Source organism: Mustela putorius, unplaced genomic scaffold (genome assembly GCF_011764305.1).
Source record: "Mustela putorius furo isolate JIRA1106 unplaced genomic scaffold, ASM1176430v1.1 tig00000135_pilon_pilon_pilon, whole genome shotgun sequence".
NCBI classification, from domain to species: Eukaryota; Metazoa; Chordata; class Mammalia; order Carnivora; family Mustelidae; genus Mustela; species Mustela putorius.
In genome coordinates, this window is record NW_025421292.1 from 1,965,284 (window position 1) to 1,987,261 (window position 21,978).

The 21,978-nt window shown below is 44.2% G+C and overlaps 2 protein-coding genes across 16 annotated transcripts in view; both read left to right on the top strand.

Moving 5' to 3' along the window:
* SYNGAP1 (synaptic Ras GTPase activating protein 1) overlaps nucleotides 1-2,098 on the top strand; it is a 31,543-nt gene extending 29,445 nt beyond the window's left edge. For 12 of the 15 annotated variants that reach the window (XM_045074700.1, XM_045074701.1, XM_045074704.1 and 9 more), the window contains one exon: nucleotides 161-2,098. In XM_045074700.1, the coding sequence (XP_044930635.1) occupies nucleotides 161-307 (147 nt within the window). In that variant the 3' untranslated portion in view covers nucleotides 308-2,098. The remainder of the gene's footprint in view (nucleotides 1-160) is intronic. The other 3 variants (XR_006605181.1, XR_006605182.1, XM_045074706.1) reach the window with 3 other exon arrangements.
* An 842-nt stretch (nucleotides 2,099-2,940) lies between these two features.
* On the top strand, nucleotides 2,941-5,875 carry ZBTB9 (zinc finger and BTB domain containing 9). The gene is made up of 2 exons (XM_004770631.3): nucleotides 2,941-3,188; nucleotides 3,370-5,875. Exon 2 carries the CDS (start codon nucleotides 3,455-3,457, stop codon nucleotides 4,871-4,873), a length of 1,419 nt encoding a protein of 472 aa, XP_004770688.1. The 5' UTR covers nucleotides 2,941-3,188; nucleotides 3,370-3,454; the 3' UTR covers nucleotides 4,874-5,875.
* The last annotated feature ends 16,103 nt before the right edge of the window (nucleotides 5,876-21,978 follow it).

Genomic DNA, 21,978 nt, shown 5'->3' on the forward strand with positions numbered 1-21,978 from the left:
TAGGAAGATGGGGGTGGGAGGGGTTGTCCTGGGGGCAGGGAGGGGGACATGATTTATGGAGTGGGCTGGTCATGGAGGGGGGCATGGCTAAGGGGGCTGGCACCCAGGCCCCCGCGAAGCGTCTCAATAAGTCCGCGCTCTCCTCTTTGGTGTCTTGCAGGAGAGGCAGCTTCCCCCCTTGGGTCCAACAAACCCGCGTGTGACGCTGGCCCCACCTTGGAACGGCCTGGCCCCCCCAGCACCGCCCCCCCCACCCCGGCTGCAGATCACCGAGAACGGCGAGTTCCGAAACACCGCAGACCACTAGCCCACCCAGCATCACAGACCTTCTTCTCCCTCCCCATGCACCCTGCCCTGGAACAGCACCCACCACCAGGACTGGATGTCGCCGAGGGACAGCGGGATTGCCTCCCTGAATGCCTCCTTGGGGGGCACCAATCCCCCACCCCCACCGCACCATTTCTAGGGGGGAAGAGTGCGGACCCTTAGCTGTCCACTTTTCCTTCCTGTTGGGGTGCTGCCCCCTGTGACCCCCAGGGATCCTTGCCCCAGGACACCACCTACCCCACACAGACCCCTTCACTCCGGGGTGCTATCCCCATCCTCTGCCTCATCGTTCCCCTGAGCACTGGGGGACAGACCCTCGCCCCCACCCTGGGGGTGTGGCACCTCCAAACTTTCAACTTCAGGGTGATTTTTTAGCAGTAACCAGAGCTGACAATCTAACTCCCCTCCACCGCCCCATTTTGGCCTCCCCTGTCCCCCTTGTTATGGGGAGGGGACCCCGGGTGAGGGGGCCCTATTACCCCTTGATTTCTCAGGAGCGTCTGGGGGGGCTCAGCACGCACAAACTCCTTCTCCTCCTACTACTCTTAAATTTACTCCCTCCCCACCCAGAACCCAGATGGGGTGGAGGGGCCACCGGGGCAGGGAGGGGGCGGCAAGGGGGGAATGGGAGTTATCTCCCCTTCCTCCCACACCTGATCTGCTCTTGGCTGGTCCCAGAGCGGGGTGAGGGGGCTTATGCCCCCCCCTCCCCCAGTGTGTTGGGTGGGGTGGAATTGAGGTTGGGTGAGGGGTTAGGGTCTAGGAGGGTGTGTATGTTAGGGAGGACAGATTAGTTGATCTGCCTTACCCTGACACACACAGCCCCCCTTGCCCCTCCCCTCTCTCTTCTTGGTCTCTACTCCCAGGGGGAGGGGGGAACTTACTCTAGGAAAAGCCATGTCTCTCTCCCCCAGGGTGGGGGGACCTGTGTTGGAGGAGGGGTGTTGGGGGCCCCCCTTCCATGACTCTGTCCCCCCGGGGGAGGTAGGACAGGGCTGGGCTTCCCTCTCATCCTCCCCCCTCCCCAATCTCCCTCCACCGCCCTCCCTCCCGCCAGCTCCACAATTTTTCGGTGTTTCTCTGTACATAGCTCTCTGGCGGGATAGGGGAGGTAGGATGGATGGGGTTTAGGGTGGGTAGGTCATGGGAGGGGAGAAGCCTCTCCTTGGTACCCCCTCTTCCCTGACTGCTGCCCCCTACCCAGCCTTGCCCCCTCATCCCTTCTTGCGTTTGGTATTGAGACTCTTTCCAGACTTCACCCTTCTTTCTTTTGTATGGACAGTTCCCCTTCAGTCCCATCCCCTTACACATATACACCCAGCCGGGGCCAAATTTATACTTATATAAAAGTTGTAAATATGTGAAATTTTATCCCTGTGCCCTTTCCTTGCTTTCCCAACCTCAGACCCTACCCCTGGACCCCCTTTCCTCCTCTCTTTGGCTGTTGTAATTATCTGGGGTTTGTACTGTACATATTGGGGGTGTGTGTGTGTGGGCTGGGGCAACCCCTCTGTACAGAGCTTCCTGGCCCCCTCCCCCCCACGCTTCCCTCCCCCTCAACCACCCTAAGGGTAGGGAGATGCTCTTCCTACCTGTTTTATTTTGTTTTCTCGTTCTCCCTCCCCACCCTATCCCACCCCACTCCCAGCCTTCTCTGTCCGCCCCCCCACCAACTATCCCTTTTTCTCCACTCCCAGCCCCATTTCCTTTTTTTCTGGAGTGTGTGGTGAAACAGAAAAATCATGTTTAATAAACGGAGATTGTTCTTTTATCGCTATGCTGACTTTCCTAAGCTAGGACCTCCAGAAGGACTAAAAGGGTCCTGCTTTTTGACAGGAAGCTGACAGCCTGGGAGAAACCATATCCCTGCACGATGCTAAAGCCTCCTCCCCAATATAATTCTCGGGACCCAGCGATTTATCAGATTTATTCTGTTTTTGAGCAGGTGGTTGTGCACTGGCCAAGCTTACCCAATCTAGCTCTCACCTTATCTCGAATGAATAGAGGCCAAGGAACATTATCTGATTCAGAAAAATTCCAAGCATATATGTACACACATATACATACATGTTTAGTTATGACCTAGAAATAAGGTTTATTTAATTGCTAGTTAAAATGCTCCCTCAGGGAATGGGGAAACGAACTTGGTTCCTTAGCAAATCTTGAGTTCTAATCCTAGGCCCGTTACTTGCCAGCTTCGGTTTCCCCCGAGGAAACTGAGTGCGGCAATACCTACCTTGCAGGGATGGGGAAGGATACGAGGTGACGTGGGACATGGCGGCCCACACAATGGATGCCCACTTAATCTCTCCTTCTCAGCACCTAGCTGGGGACAGGCGCTAAATTTAATCACTCGCGGCGTTTAGGAGTCGCCCCCTCCTTCCGGGCTACGGTGTCCCGAGGACTGGCCCGCGGTCCTCCCGCAGGCGCTGCCTCCCCATCCGCCTCCGCTCGGGGGCCAAAGACCTCCTACCTTCACCGCCTTCTCGCCCGCGCAACCAATCAACACGAGGCTTGTAGGCCAGTGCCTTCCGATTGGCTGCGGCTCTGGCAACGCCCACCATACCTGGCGTTGGCGTCCGGTGGGAAGGCGGTGGCTTCCGGCCCCGGACTGAACAGTGACCGCGGACGCGCTACGACCCTGTCCCGCGTGTGTACCGGCGGGGGCGTGGCGGCGGGAAGGGCTTCCCGGCCGGCGCTCACGCTCTCCTGGCGGCCGCGGCTTCCTGGGAGAGAAGTGCACCTCTGGGCACCGTGAGGAGTGTAGCGGCGGGCGCTAGCGGTCAGGGGCCGGCGAGGTCAGGCGCGTGGCTTGAAGGACCTCCTTATCTTTCTCCACAGGCCCAGGAAGTGAAACCCCGGTTGGTCTTTTGTGGTTGTTTCGTTTTTCTTTTCTTGGTGGGGGAGTGCGCGGGACTGATGTGCAGAAACTACCACTGACTGAAAAGTTTCCGCCTGTTGGGTTGGGGAGGCGGGTGTTGTGTGAGGAGACGTAGTTGTCCTTACCCAGAGCTTCTGTGACCCCATCTCTTTCCTCCACAGCCTTCATCCCACGAGGGGGTCCGCCCCCAGCTCTTCGTCTCTTGTATCTGGTCCTCCGGGATCTCGCTCTTTCTGAAGCGGCCATATGGATACCGCGACGCCTATGCCCCCTGTACCCCCCTCCCCGACCTGCAGCCCGGCCCCACGGACCATCCAGATCGAGTTCCCGCAGCATAGCTCAGTGCTATTGGAAGCCCTGAACCGCCACAGGCTAGAGGGAAAGTTCTGTGATGTGTCCCTCTTGGTGCAGGGTCGGGAACTTAGGGCTCACAAAGCAGTGCTGGCTGCTGCCTCTCCTTACTTCCATGACAAACTTCTTCTGGGGGATGCGCCGCGTCTCACTCTGCCTAGTGTCATTGAAGCCGATGCCTTCGAGGGGCTGCTGCAGCTCATTTATTCAGGACGCCTCCGTCTGCCACTGGATGCTCTCCCTGCCCACCTCCTTGTGGCCAGTGGTCTCCAGATGTGGCAAGTAGTCGATCAGTGCTCAGAGATTCTTAGAGAACTTGAAACCTCAGGTGGTGGAATTTCAACCCGAGGGGCGCCCTCTTACCACACACTTCTTTCCACCACATCCTCTCCAGGAGGCTGGTGCATTCGCTCTTCCCCTTTCCAGACCCCCGTGCAGTCTTCCACTTCTACTGAGAGCCCTGTTTTAGGGGAGGGGAGTGAACTGGGAGACGTGTTACAGATTCAAGTTGAAGAAGAGGAGGAGGAGGAGGAGGAAGAAGAAGATGAGGAGGAGGAGGACCAGGGGTCCACAGCGCCCTCTCAGACACCTCAGCCTCAGAGAGTATCAGGGGCTTTCCCTTGTCCTCATGGATCCCACCCATTGCCCATATCCACTACTCCCCGCAGGGTTTCAGAGGGTGAGAGTGCACCACTTGAGCCCCCTGCTCCTCACACTGCACTGCCCCCCAAAGTCTTCTACATTAAGCAGGAACCCTCTGAGCCTAAAGAAGAGGTATCAGGAGGTGGAACTCAGTCTGGAGGAACAAAGGAGGAGACCAAAGTGTTTCCTGGAGGGGACACTGAAGGGAATGGACAGCTAGGGTTCTTGCTGCCCTCAGGAGCAGGGGCGACATACGGAGGAGGAGGAGGTCCATCCTGGAAACCAGTGGATCTTCATGGTAATGAAATCCTGTCAGGGGGTGGGGGACCTGGGGGTGCAGGGCAGGCTGTGCACGGGCCTGTCAAGTTAGGAGGTACACCCCCTGCCGATGGAAAACGCTTTGGTTGCTTGTGTGGGAAGCGGTTTGCTGTGAAGCCAAAGCGTGACCGGCACATCATGCTGACCTTCAGCCTTCGGCCCTTTGGCTGTGGCATCTGCAATAAGCGCTTCAAGCTGAAGCACCATCTGACAGAGCATATGAAGACCCATGCTGGAGCCCTGCATGCTTGCCCCCATTGCGGCCGTCGGTTCCGAGTCCACGCCTGTTTCCTTCGCCATCGGGACCTATGCAAGGGCCAGGGTTGGGCCACTGCTCACTGGACTTACAACTGACTGCTGAGGCTGTACACTAATTTCTAGGATAAGCGAGCCACTGCTGCTGTTGGATACTTTCCCCTCACAACCGTTGCACCCCTCTCCTGGATCTTGTAATCATGCCAAGAAAATAGGTACATTCTGGATATCTTGTTCTTAAGTGTGGGTGTCAACGTGGCAGATTTGGGAAGTCCTATTTCTCATCTCCAGGTTTTTGCTAACGACCCCATTGGAAGGTAGTTTACAGGGCATACATAAATTGATCACTTGCCCATAATTGACGTTATTATGGAGGAAACCTTCAGGTTAGAAGTTTGTTTGGTGAGAGAAGAGTTAGAGCAAAAAGATGTAATGATAAATGTTTCGTTTTGGTCTCCATGTGGTGATAGAGGAGCTGGTCTCCCTTGTAGGGATGTTTGATTCCAAGGTCTAATAATTCCAAAACTAATAAGCTCTATGCTCTCCTCTCCCTTGTCAATGCTGAAATAATGTAGGCAGAGTTCTTTTTAAGTACTCTTAAAAAGAAAGAGTACTTTTTTTTGTTCGCTCTTTCCAGAGGCTTCTCCGATCATAACTTGCTCTGCACCTTCCCAACACTTCTGTTTTTAATGTTGTAGTTGAGCACTTTAACAAATTAAGCATTCCATGTGTCATTCTTAGAACCCTCTTTTTAATAGAGGATATTCCTTCAACAGCCTGTGCCTCTTTTTTACCTTTGTCTACCACTGATCCCCCTTATATTGATTACAGTGATTGGAGTGTGACCAATGAACTCAGGAGATGGCCACTGACCTCAAATGCTCTCAGGGTAGCACCACTATTGAACAAGTGGCTGTTGTCCGAGATTGGAACAGCACATACAGAAGGCTGAAGAGTAACTGTACAGTAGGACCACACCCTCTTTCCGTCCCACTCACACATGATGGGCCCTTTGTTGAGAGATAGAAAAGTAGATATTGGAATGGGGAGATTGTCACAGGTTACTTAATTTCTTTAAATAAACTTTGCCCTGAAACCTAAGCTGGCAATAGACTGGATTGAGTAATTTACGTGGGAGAGAGAGCCTGAAAACAGAGTTGCAAAGACTTGGATATGTTCCTTATGCATCAGGGTTATGATTTGGGGGGAAGAATGGGATGGTTTCACATTGGTGCAGAGAACACTGTCCTGGATGTCAGTGGGCCAGATTCTAGGCCCTGACCTGCCACTGAATGATCTCTTGTCTTTCAGAGTATGAACTGGTTTTTGGGTTTTTTTGTGGGGTGATCTGGATCTCCAAATTGCTTCTCTTTTTGTTTTTTAAAGGAGTTGGTTCACATGATCTTTACCTATAGTCTTCCCTGGCTTTATGTTTTGTGTATGTTTACTTGTTGTTTGGTTTGTTCTATAAACGTTAAGTGCGATGCACTATGCTAGACCCTGTTATACTTGGACCTCAAAAAGTTCACAGTCACTACCAAAGCTAGACAAATAATGACAATGTGGTATGGTAAGTCCGTTAGTACAGGCTACTGTAGTGGTATAAAGAAAGCCAAGAGAAGCCCTTATAAGTCAGCAAAGGTTTCACAAAGATCTCTGTGTACCAGAGCATGGCAACAATGTGGGTGGGTGAATGTGAGTGGACGTGAGTCGAAGTCATAACTAGGGCCGGGATTCATAGCTTTCCCCAAAGCATGTTCGTTAAAAGTTGTTAGGTATGGCACCCAGAAGAGGCTGAAAATGTGACTTTATGGCTATGAAGGTGAATTCTAGCTGTGATCTGTCAGCCTCTCTAAAGAGCCATGCCATGGTACCATCCCCGTGGTAAGGACTATAAACACATTGGGAAAGGGGTCAGGACTACCAAATCACACCCACCTGCCATTCTTTTGGCACACGTTCCATGGGTGACTACAGACACAGCTCAGAGATACTACAGGCCCAGTCCACTGCAACAGAGCTAGTCAAATGAATTGTTTAGTTTCTCAGGGCATATAGAAGTTAGGTTTTTATAATAGCATATTAAGTTTGCAGTAGCATTATAGGCATAAAGAAAATATATATACCACAAGACACCTAGGTGGTTCAGTCAGTTAAGCATTGGATTCTTGATCTCAGCTTTGGTCTTGATCTCAGGGTTATTAGTTCAAGCTCTCCATTGGGCGCCAGACGGCATAGAGCCTACTTAATAAAAAAATCTATCTTAAAAAAATACTTTATTGCTAAAAAATACGATCATCTGAGCTCTCAACAAGTAGTTATCACAGATCACCATAACAAATATATGAATAATGAGAAAGTTTGAAAAATTGAAAGATTTCCAAAATGTAATACACTGACACAAAGTGAGCAAATATTATTGGAAGAATGGTGCCAGTAGACTTGCTCCAGACCTTCCGTTGCAGACCTTCAAGAGACGTGTTATAAGCCTTTTAGTTTGTTAAAAAGAAAAACAAAACAAAACAAAACAAAAAAACCCCTGCAATATCTGCAAAGTGCATTAAAGGGAAGCATGATAAAGTGAGGTGAGCCTATCTGTCATTGAGCAGGATCCTTTGGTTACAAGCAAGGGAAGCTGGCTCTGACTAACCTTATCAAAGCAGGAATCTATGGAAGTATGTGGGGAAGTATGCTTATATACTTCCTTTATATGGAAGTATGCTCCTTAAATGAAAGGAAGGGGTAAAGGACCAGCCTTTGGAAGGTTAAGACCTTGGTAAGGGTAAGCTCTTGGGGTCCAGGGAGCAGGAACTCCTGGGGAATCTTTTCTGGTCATATGTTTTGTGATGATGATCTAGTCATTCCTATTTCTTGTGTTACTTAAGATAAAATTTCCCAGGAGAGAGGAGCACCTGGGTGGCTCAGTCATTTGAGATTCCGACTCTTGGTTTTGGCTCGGATCATGATCTCAGCGTCGTGAGATCAAGTCCCACATGGGGCTCAGCTTTCTTTCCCTCTCCCTCTGTCCCAGGTCTGTCCTCTGGCCAGAGCACCCTGGTATATTCCACCAGGGCAATAAAATAGGCATGTAATCCTTAAGGGGAAGGCCTAAAGTCCTGGGATAGAAGGGTAGAAAATGGTGCTAGCCATCCCACAAGAACAGAGAGGCCCACCCAATCTTCACATGTTGCCCATATTGGGATCCTTAAAGCCTCAGGTATATCTGGCACTTAATAGATGCTCAAGAAATGGTGAACCTGCCCAACCTCCCCCTCTGCCCTCTGAATTTAAGGCAGAATTACTTCTTGCCTTTCCTTAATCCCCATAGTGCTTTGTAATTTCTACTGTAAGCGAATTAAAATACCACGTCAGAGTTTTGGTTTTGTTTTGAAGTTACTAGGAATTAAACAGAAAACAGGTTCCTTTATGAAAGACCTGGATTTACACCTGGTGCCCCATCTCAGTCATGGAACAGCCTTTTGTAGTCTCCTCAACAAATGGGCTCTGTGACCTAGGATTTGGTATACCCAGGCTTGTGAGGGGCCGTGCAGGTGTTCCCACTAGCCCAAAAAACAACAGTATGGCAGCCATGCCCTCCAATGGCTTGCTTATGACAACCCACACTATTACCCACGCCACCTAGGTTCCACTTCCAGTAACAGCTTCTGCTGAAGTGCAGAGTATCTTGGGGTAACCATCCCTAACCACTCCAGTCTCCCCAGAGCCAACCCGAGTCACTGGTGGGGAAACTTCTCTTTTGGGAAATCCATTCTACCACCCCTGGCTATAGTGCTGGAGTCCTCAGATTGCTAGGAATCTTCCAGGCCTCCAGCAGCACAATCATTTGTGACTTAGCTCTGGAAGCAGCCTGGTGGCCAGTCTGTCAAAGCCAGCCCCAGCCCCAGCTTTGAGTGGCCATCACCAGCTACCAGACTTCAGGAGGTGCTAGGCTCATCAGAGCCCCACCCCTCCCCATAGACTAGGCAGGCAACAGTGAGCAGAAGCAGTTGGGTTCTTTTATAACAAAACAGCGAAACACCAAAAAGAAAGTTGAGAGAAACCCACTCTTTATTATCCAAACCACACACAAGCCTTCTTGACACCTGTAAACATAATGCCTTGCACAAAGTGGAAAATAAACTCCAAGCAACCAGTTTTAAAAAAGATTTAAACAAATTTAAAAGTGTACCTCTCGGGGCACCTGGGTGGCTCAGTGGGTTAAGCCTCTGCCTTCGGCTCAGGTCATGATCCCAGGGTGCTGGGTTCGAGCCCCGCATCGGGCTCTCTGCTCAGCGGGGATCCTGCTTCCTCCTCTCTCTCTGCCTGCCTCTCTGCCTACTTGTGATCTCTGTCTGTCAAATAAATAAATAAAATCTTTAATAAAAAATAAAAAGTGTACCTCTCTGTCTCTGTCCTTTCCTCCTTATAGTGGAAGGCTAGCTCCCTTCCCAGAGCACTTGCTTTTTTAATTATCCCCTCCATCCAGCACCTTCACTCTCTGCCTGGAGTTCCTTGTTCACACTTCTGCTCATGGGTCTGTAAGAGTTAGTACATGTAAAATGCTTAGAATGGTGCCTTGCCCTCAGTAAACTCGATAAATGTTAACTGTTATTATGAGTGGAACTGTTAGTTCCCCACCCCTTTACTGGGATCAGTGTTCTCACAGAGGGCACATATATAAACGGAAAAATATTTTCAACTAAAGGGGAAATGTTACTACCTTTCTCATAAATGCTAGAGTTCTTCAGGGCTCTTTTCATCCTTATCTAACTTTATATACTCCTCGGCGATTTTTATCCACTTTTCTTTTTCTTTTTTTTTTAAATTTTTTTTAAAGATTTTATTTATTTACTTGAGAGAGAGACAGTGAGAGAGAGCATGAACGAGGAGAAGGTCAGAGAGAGAAGCAGACTCCCCATGGAGCTGGGAGCCTGATGCGGGACTCGATCCCGGGACTCCAGGATCATGACCTGAGCCGAAGGCAGTCGTCCAACCAACTGAGCCACCCAGGCGTCCCTTTTATTCACTTTTCTAAGTTAAACCATTTAAATACTGATGACCCTTAATTTTATATCTCCAGTTTTCCTGACAACCCCCGCCCCAGACCCACTTAGATTTCCTCCTTTCCTCCCTTCAACAATAGAGCCTGCTGGGGCATCTTAGTGGCTCAGTCGCTGAAGGGTCTGACTCTCGATCTCAGCTCAGGTCTTGATCTCAGGGTCGTGAGTTCAAACCCCACATTGGGCTCCATGCTTGGACTGGAACTACTTACAACAACAACAACAACAACAAAACCCCAGTAGAGTCTGCTTTGTACCCAGCACTGTTGAGAAGAGCAGGATTGGCACGTTAAGAGATGGCTGTATACACCAGCTATGTAGGTGCTTCATAGACATTTCAAGCTCAATATGTCTAAAATACTGTACCCGTCTCCAGCCAGCTGCTTCCATTGTTTCCAGATTTAGTAAAAGTCCCACCATCCACCCAAATGCCTAAAACTGGAAGCTGGGAGCGTTCTTGGGCATGTATCTCACCTCCCATACCTGTCCTACCAATCCTAGCTCCTAAATATTTCAAACTGATGCATTCTTTGGCTCCCGCTACTGCCACTGCAATCTTCCGTCTTGCTTCCCTCTCTGTCTCCGCACACTATGGGCATCTTTCTAAAGCATAAAGTACTGTTTCACTAGCTCTCCAAAACCTTTCATTTGTTCCCTCCTGCTCTTGGATGAAGTCCAAAGATCTGCTCCCAATTACTTCATTCTTGCCGCTCATGTCTCCCTTGGGCCTCTGCATTTTTTGCCCCTTGTGCTAATCTCTGTGCCTCGATGGTTACCTACATAGAAATAGTCTTCAGTGGGCTAATTCCTACTCTCTTCAGATACCAGCTGAAGCATCACTTCTTTTAGAAAGTTGATCATTAGGCCAAGGTAGGACCTCTGCTATGTGCCCTAGTAGTCCGAGTAGCTTTTACTTCACTGCATCATGAAACTTCCTTGGCATTCCCATACGTATGTGCCAGCTATCCCCTATAACCCATCACATGTGGGTGCTGTTTAGGCATGCTGGACAAGGCTTGCTTTTGTAAGATTACATTCCAGTCCTGTAAGGAAAATAAACCAGATCATAATGTGGAGCATAACAGAAAAGGAAGGCACACTGTACACATCGATTTAGTGTCCAAAGGAGAAGACCCAGACATGCAAAGTAGGGAAGCAGAGATGATTCTAGTACAGTGTTTAGTAGATGCAAAGGCCAAGAAAGAAAGTAAGACTGGTATGTGTGACAAGAAAGCCAGCAGACTTGGGAATGAGATAATGTCTTTGTCTATTGGGGCTGCTATAACCATACCATAGCCTAGGTGGCTTATAAACAACAAAAATTTATTTCTCACGGTTCTGGAGACTGGGAGGTCCAAGAATAAGCGCCGACAGATTGAGTGTCATGAGGATCTGCTTCCTGGTTCCTAGATGGTCATCTTCTTACCGTGTCCTCACATGGTAGAAAGAGAAGGGAGGCTCTTTGGGTCTCTAGAAGGGCACTAATCCTATTCATGGAGCTCTACCTTCATGACTTAATCACCTCCCCAAAGCCACCCCTCCTAATACTTTCACAGTCAGGGTTAGGATTTCAAATGTATGAGTTTTGGGGGAACACAAACTTTCAGTCCATTACAGATGTGATTGGAGAGGTGGGCTGGGGCTGGATTATATAGAGCCTTTCAGATCCTGTTAAAGCATTTGGATTTCTTTCAAAATGCAATGGGAAGGCAGTAAGAATTTAAAGTAGGGGAGCAATGATATTTTAAGATTTCAAAGAGATTCCTCTAGCTACAGAGGGAATATGGGTCATTAGGGGGCAAGAGTGGAAATGGGGAGACCAATTAGACTACATCAGTAGGGCAGCCAAGAGGTGGATAAAAGCAGCAGATATGGAGAGAAGTAGATGGATTAAAGCTATTATATTTGGAGGTAAGACTGACAGAGGACATTCTAACAAATTAATACAGGGATTGTGGGAAAGTAAAAAATCAAGCAAGACCGCTAGAGTTTTGGCTTGAGTAACTGAATAAGAGGCCATTTACTGAGTGGAAGACAGGAGTAGAACTTAGGAGTGGATCAAGGATTTTATTTGAATGGCTAGAAGCAGCTGGCTGTACTTGTCCAGTGTTTTTCTACACCAAGGGTTAGCAAACTTATGCTATAAAAATCAGATAGTAATTTTAGGCTTTGCATGTCAGGAAGCAAAATCAAAGATATTATATAAGTGTATAAAAATTAAAACAAATTTCCACAGTTTTTTATTGACAAAACTCAAAGTATAATGATTGAGTACAATTTTTTTATAATATACATCTGCTTAATTGAGGTACAAAGTTAGTGTTCCCTGTCATCAAAATCAATTGCAAATGTTTATTTGTTAATGCTGATCTGTGATGGGACTTCTTGTATTTTGTCTTTGAAAATGTCTTCATACAGATAGTACTGCCAAATACTGTTATTAATCCAATACCATGTAATTTTAATTGAGCATATTCATCACCTGAAAGGCATTTATAGAATTCTTTTATATTCTTCCCTTGAGATTTGCCTTTTATCATGTCATTACTTTGTAGATTAATCACATCCAAATGAAGGTTAAGTGGAAACTCCTCAATTGCACAATTAAATGAAATACAGAAATTTTCTTTGCACTTGTACCGAGGTTTGAAAAACACTGCTGGAACTGTAGTTCGAGCTCAGAAAATATGTGTGCTGCAAATCCATGTGGGAATGGGGATCTTGCTTTTTGTTTTAACTTTTGATAGCCCGAGAAGTATATACAGCAGCTTGACATTGCCTGTGATTCAACAACTTTGATGATTTTGCTGCAGTATATGTTTCGTATATTGGCACTGCTTTGCTTGTAATTTTATTTTATTTTAAAGATTTTGTTTGTTTGACACAGAGAGACACAGTGAGAGAGGGAACACAAGCAAGGGGAGTGGGAGAGGGAGAAGCAGGCTTACCACTGAGCAGGAAGCACGATGCAGGGCTCGATCCCAGGACCCTGGTATCATGACCTGAGCCAAAGGCAGACACTTAATGCTGAGCCACCCAGGCGCCCCTGCCTTGTAATTTTAGATTGAATTAATTAGGAAACATCACCATGTCTGCAGCAAGTGTCCACCCATGGATGAATGGATAAACAAAACATGATATTTACATACATTGGAATTTTAGTTAGCCTTAAAAAGTTGGGAGATCCCCTGGTATGAAGTGGTGATGCAATGTCGGGGGGTTGAGGGGTGGGAAAAGAAAAAATGAGAGAAGGTGGGATCGGGTGGGAGACAAACCATAAAAGACTCAATCTCAAAAAACAGACTGAGGGTTGCTGGGAGGAGGGGGGACGGGAGAGGGTGGTGGGGATGTGGACATTGGGGAGGGTATGTGCTATGATGAGTGCTGTGAAATGTGTAAACCTGGCGATTCACAGACCTGTACCCCTGGGGATAAAAATACATTATATGTTTATTAAAAAAAATAAATTTTTAAAAAAAAGTTGAGAGATCCTGATGCATTACAAAACATGGGTGAATCTTGAAGACATTATGCTAAGTGAAATAAGCCAGTCACAAAAGGAAAAATATTGTTTATTTCCATTTACATGAGGGATTTAGAACAGCCACGTGTACATAGAGACAGGAAGTAGAATGGCGGTGGCCGGGGCTGAGAGGAGAGGGGAAATGGAAAGTTATTATTTCATGGGTACCGAGTTTCAATTTGGGAAGATGATAAAGGTTCTGCAGATGGATGGTGATGATGGTTGTGCAACAGTGTGAACATACTTATCCCTTCTGAGCTGTACAATTGAAAATGGTTTAAATGGCAAACTTTATGTTACATATATTTTACCACAATAAAACGAACAAACAAATAAATGAGCTATGAATAAACTAATGGATCTAGGCATTGGGCATCAGTGGCTGCAAACACCACAGAAAAGAAACAACTGAACCATATGTGCTTCTTATGGAAAATACTACCACCACCTACGAATCAGTCTGGCCCCAAATATTAAACTTGAATGTGATCAGACCTCAAAATATAACTACCAATTCACAGAAAATGCAGAGGGCAGGGAAGCATGTTAAACCACATAACAGTGAAGTGATCAGCAAAATTGAGACTGCAAGAAATTCTGAGGAACAAACACACCCCATTTTCTTCACCAAAATAATTGTAAAGGGACAAAGGGGAAAGAGGGAAACCTGTAGTTTGAAAAATCTTTTTTTAAAGTTTATTTATCTATTTTTTTTAGTAATCTCGACACCCAACAGGGGGCTTGAACTCGCAGCCACAAGATCAAGAGCCAACTCTTGATTTTCGCTTGGGTCGTGATCTCAGGGACGTGAGATGGAGGCCCGCATCTGCTCCACACTCAGCAGCGAGTCTGCTTGTGTTCCTTCTCTCCCCATCTCTCTAACCCTCCTCACCCCGCTCAGGCTCTTTCTCTCAAATAAACCAACCAACCAACAAATAAATAAATAAAACACATATTAACCACAGTGCCCAGACCTTATCTGGATCATAGTTTTTTAAAAAGGTTTAAAAAACAATTATGGCCCCTAGGAGACAACTGGGGACTCAACAACTGACTGGACATTTGATGATATTAGGAGTCACTCTTAAAATTTTTGGTTGTGATAAGGGTATTGTGGTTAAGGTTAAAAAAAAGGGCCCTTGTGTTTTGATGGCATCGGTGATTTATGGGTAGATAAATTTATCTATAGTTATGGATTGAATAAAAACATTAAATATACACATATATGAGCTCTAGATAATTGTATAAATTAAATTATAATTTGTATATATATTGCCAGTTTTTTTTTTTTTTAAGATTGAGAAATAAGTTTGGGAATAGCTATATACTTTAAAGGTATCTGATCAGAAATTTTATAAAGACTTTTTAAAAAATTTTATTTATTAATTTATTTGAGAGAGAGAGCATGAGCAGGGTAAGGAGCAGAGGGGGAGCGAGAGGGTGGAATGGAAAGAATCTCAAACAGACTCCGTGTTGAGCTTGGAGTCCCATGTGGGATTCGATCCCACCACTCTGAGATCATGACCTGAGCCAAAACCAAGAGTCGGACACCCAACTGACTGAGCCACCTAGGCGCCCCCAGAAATTTTATATTATAAATACATTCTGGTTTGTGTGCTGGTCCAAGTTAATAAAACATTCTGCTTGACTCTTAAAATCACTGGTTGCTCTATGCATTGATGTAGAAAGTATATTTTGTTAAGTGGGAAAAAAAAGCAAAGTGCAGAACAGTTACACGTAATATGCTATGTTTTATATGAGAGACAGTGAGGGTGGGGAGCAAATAAGAAAAGTGCATTTGCTTATATTTGCAAAAAGAAGCACTACTAGAATAAACAAGAAAACAATAAAAATGGGAAAGAAGTTGAGGGAAGGACAGAAAGAAGACTACATGTACTTTAAGATTCCTCTGTGTGTACTTTGAATTGTGTAATTCCACTACCTAATCAAAAAAATAAAAGAAATTTTTGGGACACCTGGGTGGCTCAATTGGTTGAGCATCTGCTTTCAACTCAGGTGATGATCCCAGGGTGCTGGGATTGAGTTCAGCCTTGGGTTCCTTGCTCAGCAGGGAGCCTGCTTCTTCCTCTGCCTGCCATTCCCCCACCCCCTGCTTGTGCTCTCTCTCTCTGACAAATAAATAAAATCTTTAAAAAAGAAAAGAAAAAAAATTTAAAAATTCTTTTAATTTGAGAATAAATAAATTGAACCATATCACCTTGGCAGCATCATCACAGAAAGAATTCTGAAGACTACGACCTTAAAGGGACCAAAAACAAAAACAAAAGACCTCCAGCTATAATTTTAAACTTTTATTTATTTTTAAATATTTTAATGTTTTGTTTTTTTTTTAAAAGCAGGCTCTGTGCCCAACATGGGGCTTGAACCTACAACGCTGAGATTAAGAGTCACGTGCTCTACCAACTGAGCCCACCAGGTGCCACTCTCTACAGTTTAAACTTTAAATCCTTAAATATTAAATTCTCTTAAATTTTAAACTTCTTTCAGAAGTTCTTTTGTTTGTGGTATTATTAGTAATGGAATTTTGAAAATATAGTGTTTTCTTATAAATAGGTTAAAGTATAAGTAATTATATTAATTATATAATAATGTAAATAATAAACTTTTAGTATAAGAGAAAAGATACTATGTCACCAAAGAAACTAAGTAAAAACATAATAATGTGAAAAATGAAAAATCAATATGAATTCATGAGTTTTCAAATACGTGTTTTTCTAGTTCTGTCCATGGAAATGGATTAGGATCAATGAGCAACGCTAGTGCCTTTGTTGTGATCTCTAATACCATTCCCCATTAAAACAAAGAATGGCCTGCACAGCACAGGGAATATAATAAATAATATTGTAGCAACTTTGGTGACAGATGGTAATGGACTTATTATGGTGACCATTTCTTAATGTATATAAATATTGAATCGCTTTGTTGTACACTTAAAACGAATACTATGGTATATGTCAACTATTCTTCCATTTAAAAAATTTCTAAAGAGTAACAATGGAAAACGAAAGAAATGAACAAAAAACCAAAGCAAATTATGGTTTCTTTAAGAAACTGTTGGTTCCAGGTCTAAAGCAGGCATGTTTCAGGGTGCGCCTGGGACATGTTTTTATGTTAAAAACAAGAAAGCTATACAAGTGGGGTGTCTGGGTGGCTCAGTTGGCCAGGTGTCCAACTCGATCTCAGCTCAGGTCTTGATATCAGGGTCGTGAGTTCAAGTCCCATGTTGGGCTTCACGCTGGGCATAGAGCCTGCTAGAGATGAAAGAATGAACAAAAGAAAGAAAGAAAGAAAGAGGGAGAGAGAAGAAAGGGAGGGAGGGAGGAAGGAGGAAGGAAGGAAGGAAGGAAGGAAGGAAGGAAGGAAGGAAGGAGAAACCAAGCTGTAGAAGAAAATGTCATATCAAAAGAACCCAGGAGCCCATATGAAGGTGTTCCCGCTGAACAAAGTTACAACACTCTGAGCAACTAAAAGAGTAATTGTATTGAACACACTGAATCGATGAAAATTCATTGTTTTGTAATGATACCCAAAATGAGAATAGTCCAGAAGTCTCACTTTTACCATTTAAGGCAACTATTAAAACAACTACTTACTTTGAAAATTGGCATAATTAGAGGGAAAATAGTAAGCATTTATTTTGCTCTTTCAGTAAAAATTTATTTTAGGATAACTGAATAGTTTGAGATAATGAACAAAACCTTCACAAAATGCTAAGTAATGTAAAAGAAATAAAAGAATTAGAAAAAGCACAATTTCACAAGCTCCAACAAAACTAGTGACTCAGGTAAGGATTATCAATTGGTGTTAAAACCAATAGATGAAAAAAAGAACCAACAATAGATGATTGGTTACTCTAAACATGCATATAGAGTCAAAGTAACACCATGCAGATTACTTTCTAGTTTCAAGAGGGAAAGCATTAACTGTAAATCAGGGGATCATGTCGCCACCCTAATCTAGGGGTTCAATCTCAGCATCACTAATGGTTAATCATAGGTGTCTTCTAATGGGATGCAGCATTAACTATACAACAATATGATAAACTGTATGATTTTATTCTTCCTAGTACCTTTTATCCTAGTTCAGGCATCCCTCAGGACTTTTAGGAATCCATTCTTAAAAACATGTTAGAAAGTGAATTTTTAGGTAGTAGGAGTCTATAAGTCGTTATTCTATTTTTGTATGTCATTATTTTATTTTATTAAATTCAATTAATTAACATATAGTGTATTATTAGTTTCAGAAGTAGAGTTCAGTGATTCATCAATTGTAATAATACCCAGTGCTCATTATATTCCGTGCCCTCCTTAATGCCCATCACCTGGTTACCCACTCCCCACTCCCCTTCCCTCCAGCAACTGTTGGTTGGTTTCCTATGGTTAAGAGTCTCCCTCTCTAGGGGCACCTGGGTGGCTCAGTGGGCTGGGCCTCTGCCTTCCGCTCAGGTCATGATCCTGGGGTCCTGGGATCGGCCCTGCATTGGGCTCTCTGCTTAGCAGGGAGCCTGCTTCCCCCTCTCTCTGCCTGCCTCTCTGCCTACTTGTGATCTCTCTCTCTGTGTCAAATAAATAAATAAAATCTTAAAAAAAAGTTTCCCTCTCTGATTTCATCTTGTTTTATTTTTCCCTCCCCTTATGTCATTATTTTAAATGAAAACAAATAATAATGTATTTCCAGCATGTCTAAAAACCCCAATCAATTTCCCTCAGTGCTTGAAACAGTCTAGAAAAAATATATAACAATTAACCAGGTTTTTCTGCTTAATGTAAAGCCTTTAAAACCAGTTACTTAATTGTTTAACACTTAATTAACTCATTAATGAGTTTATTTGTGCAGTAACATCAGATAGGAGTGCTTTCCTCTTAACTTCAGCAATTGCGTACTGTAATGTAAATGAACAGTGAAATGATACGTTAAAGACACAAAATGGAGGCAAATAACACTCAGCAATAGTGAAATAAATAAGACAGGTTTTAAAATGTTGTTCCTGAAATTGCAGTGTCTCCTGAGTGAGGCTGGAGATGAGTGAGAAGGGAGATATGGAGGTTGTAGTCCCTGATGCCATTTAGTGGTGGATGAAGGTGAACAAGAATGAGCTTGAGAAGGAGTGGAACAGTAAATGTCTAAGGTTCATCCACGTCCGGATCCAAGAAGCTGGTGGGTAATCAGCTTTCTTTGGCAACGAGTCTCAGAAGTGAATGGTTGTGAATTGTCTTCAGAAAGTATTGACAAAGCATGACAAGAAACTAAAAATGGACAAGTGTTACATTCCATTTGCTTGTGTTTGTGCTTTGTGTTTGACCACCCTAGGCTGTGCTGGAAATTGTATTTTTAAAAAATATATATTTATTTCTTTTAGAGAGGAAAAAGGGAGGTGAGGGGGAGGGGCAGAGGGAGAAGGAGAGAGAGAATACCAACCAGACCTGAGAGAGAATATCAACCAACCCCACCCTGAGAGCGGAGCCTGATGTGGGGCTGGATCTCACACTGCTGAGATCATGACCCTAGCCAAAATCAAGAGTTGGCTGCTTAAGTGATGGAGTCACTCAGGTGCCCCAGAAATTGTACTTTTGAAGGCGATTTTTCTACTCTTGTTGTGATCATGATCTCTTATAAGCAACAGTGATCATTCTGTTTCCATGATCTAAAATTTCCTTTAGTGGTGCCTGCCCAGCTCAGCTGGAAGAACATATGACTCTTGACCTTGGGGTTGTGAGTTCAAGCCCCATGCTGGGTGTAGGAATTACTTAATAAATTACTTAAATAAATTAAAACTTCAAAAAACAAATAAGTAAAATTTCCTTTAATGATTCGTTGTCAAATATTAGTCTGCTAGGGCTGGCATTTCAAAATACCACAGGCTGTATGGCTTAAATGATAGGTATTTCTTTTCTCACAGTTCTGGAGACTTGAAATTCAAGATCAAAATGCCGGGAGGTTTGGTTTTTCCTGAGGCCTTTCTCCTCGGCTGGCAGTCTGCCACCATTCTCACTGGTTTCCTCACATGGTCTTTCTTTGTGCAAGGGCGTCAACTTAAGAAGTTGTGGGGCGGGCTCACTTCAGTCCTTAACACCGCTTGTCCTCCAACTTAGTTCCTCTAGCATTATTCCCTCCAGTGCAATGTATTCTTTGGAAGGAGCATGGTAAAGCTCTCCAGAATGAACAACATTTAAATCATTTGTCTGTATTTTCTCTCACAGGAGAAATAGGGTATTCATAGGAAATGGAAGCACGTGCATACATGCATATATTTTTTTATGCTTTCATCTCTTAATACACTTTATCATTTCCAATATACATGTTTCTCTAGTCCCTTTTTCTTAAATTTAATTTTTTGAGGATTTTATTTTTTAAGCAATTTCTACATCCAACATGGGGCTCAAACTCACAACCCTGAGATCAAGAGTCCCACGATCCCCTGACTAGAGCGCCCCTCTCTAGTGTCTCAAGTTCACCTGCTTTCTTCACAGTTTTTCCACTTGAGTCACTTTCATTTTCTTTTTTTTTTAAAGATTTTATTTATTTATTTGACAGGCAGAGATCACAAGTAGGCAGAGAGGCAGGCAAAGGGGCGGGGGTAAGCAGGCTTCCTGCCGAGCAGAGAGCCCAACGTGGAGCTCGATCCCAGGACCCTGAGATCATGACCTGAGCCGAAGGCAGAGGCTTAACCCACTGAGCCACACAGGTGCCCCAGAGTCACTTTCAATTTTCTAATGTGGGAAATGGATACAGAAAATGCATAACATTAGACTGTGCATCCTTGCCCCAACACCCTGTCTTCCAGATTTTTGTATCGTCACACCATCTTGATATCTATTGGTGTAGGATCTCCGACTTTGTTATTTTACTTCAAGATTGTATTTGCTATGCTTTGCCCTTTGCAATTCCAGATACATTTCAGAATCAATTTGACGTTTTCCACAAAATAAACCTGCTGGGGTTTTGCCTGCGATTACATTGAATCTATTGATCAATTTAGGAAGAACTGATATCCTTACAATATCGAAAATTCCACTGTGTGAATATTATATAATCTACATTTATTCAGTCTTTACTAGTTTCTATAATAATTTTCATTGTTGTAAAATACACACAATAAAGATGATAGCTTTGGCAGCGAGGGGCGTTACGGCTGCTGCAGACAAGGACTCGCCCCCTGTGGCTTTTGTCAGGAAAAGCCTAGCCTCGAGTTAGCGGAGAGAGCATTTTGCACAGTTTGGCCATGTACAAAAGTGCACTGGATTTCACAGAGGCATGGATTTGACAAACAGACGGGATTTCACAGGAGTATGGATTGGATTCTGTTTTCTTCAGAAGAACTTCAGAATGCACTATAAGAAAATTGTATCATTGATGGAGTAAAGCTCCACATTCAAACTCAAAGACCAAAAGTTTTATAAGGTGATCAAACATCTGATAAAAGATTTTTGAGGCTATTACTACCTATTAAATAAACAAAATTGAAAAAAGTACCCATAATATAATACTTCACATTTTAAGTATTTAAAAGCAATGTTGTGTTATGAAGTACATTTAAGATGCTGGGGAACCATCACCATTATCTAGTTTCAGAACTTTTTTTTTAATTGTTTTTAAAAAAATTTTTATTTGAGGGGCACCTGGGTGGCTCAGTGGGTTAAAGCCTCTGCCTTCGGCTCAGGTCATGATCCCAGGGTCCTGGGATCGAGCCCCGAATCGGGCTTTCTGCTCAGCAGGGAGCCTGCTACCCTTCCTCTCTCTTTGCCTGCCTCTCTGCCTACTTGTGATCTCTCTCGCTCTCTCTGTCAAATAAATAAATAAAATCTTAAAAAAAATTTTTTTTAGTTTGAATTCAATTAGTCAACATATAGTATATCATTAGTTTCGGATGTAGAGTTCAGTAACTCATCAGTTGTGTATAACAAACAGCCAGTGCTCATTCCATCAAGAGCGTGCCCTCCTTAATGCCCATCCCCCAGTTATCCCTCACCCCCACCCACCTCCCCTCCAGTAACCCTCAATTTGTTCCCTAGAGTTGAGTCTCTCATGGTTTGTCTCCCTCTCTGATTTCTTCCCATTTAGTTCCAGAACTTTTTCATCACCCCAAGCAAAAACCCTATACCATTAAGCAGTTACTCTCCATTCTCTCGTCCACACATTTCCTGCAATCTGCTTTCTATGAATTTGCCTGGTCTAAATATTTCATATAAATGGAATCGTACAACATATAGCCTTTGTGTCTGGCTTCTCTCACTTGGGATGTTTTCAAGGGTCATCCGTGTTTTAGAATGTATTGGTATTTCAGACATTTTTATGTCAGAATAATATTTCATCATATGAATAGGTTATATTTTGTATATCCATTCATCCATTGATAAACATTTGGGTGGCTTCCGCCTTTTGGCTATTGTGAATAATCTTACTAGGAACTCTGGTGAACAAAGATCTGTTTCAATCCTTGTTTTCAGTTCTTTTGACTGTATACCCAGAAGTGGAATTGCTGGATCCATGTTTAACTTCTTGAAGAACTACTCTTCTGTTTCCACAACAACTGCACCATTTTACATTTCCATCAGCACTTTGCCCATTTTTATCTTTTTTATTTTTTTAATTATTTATTT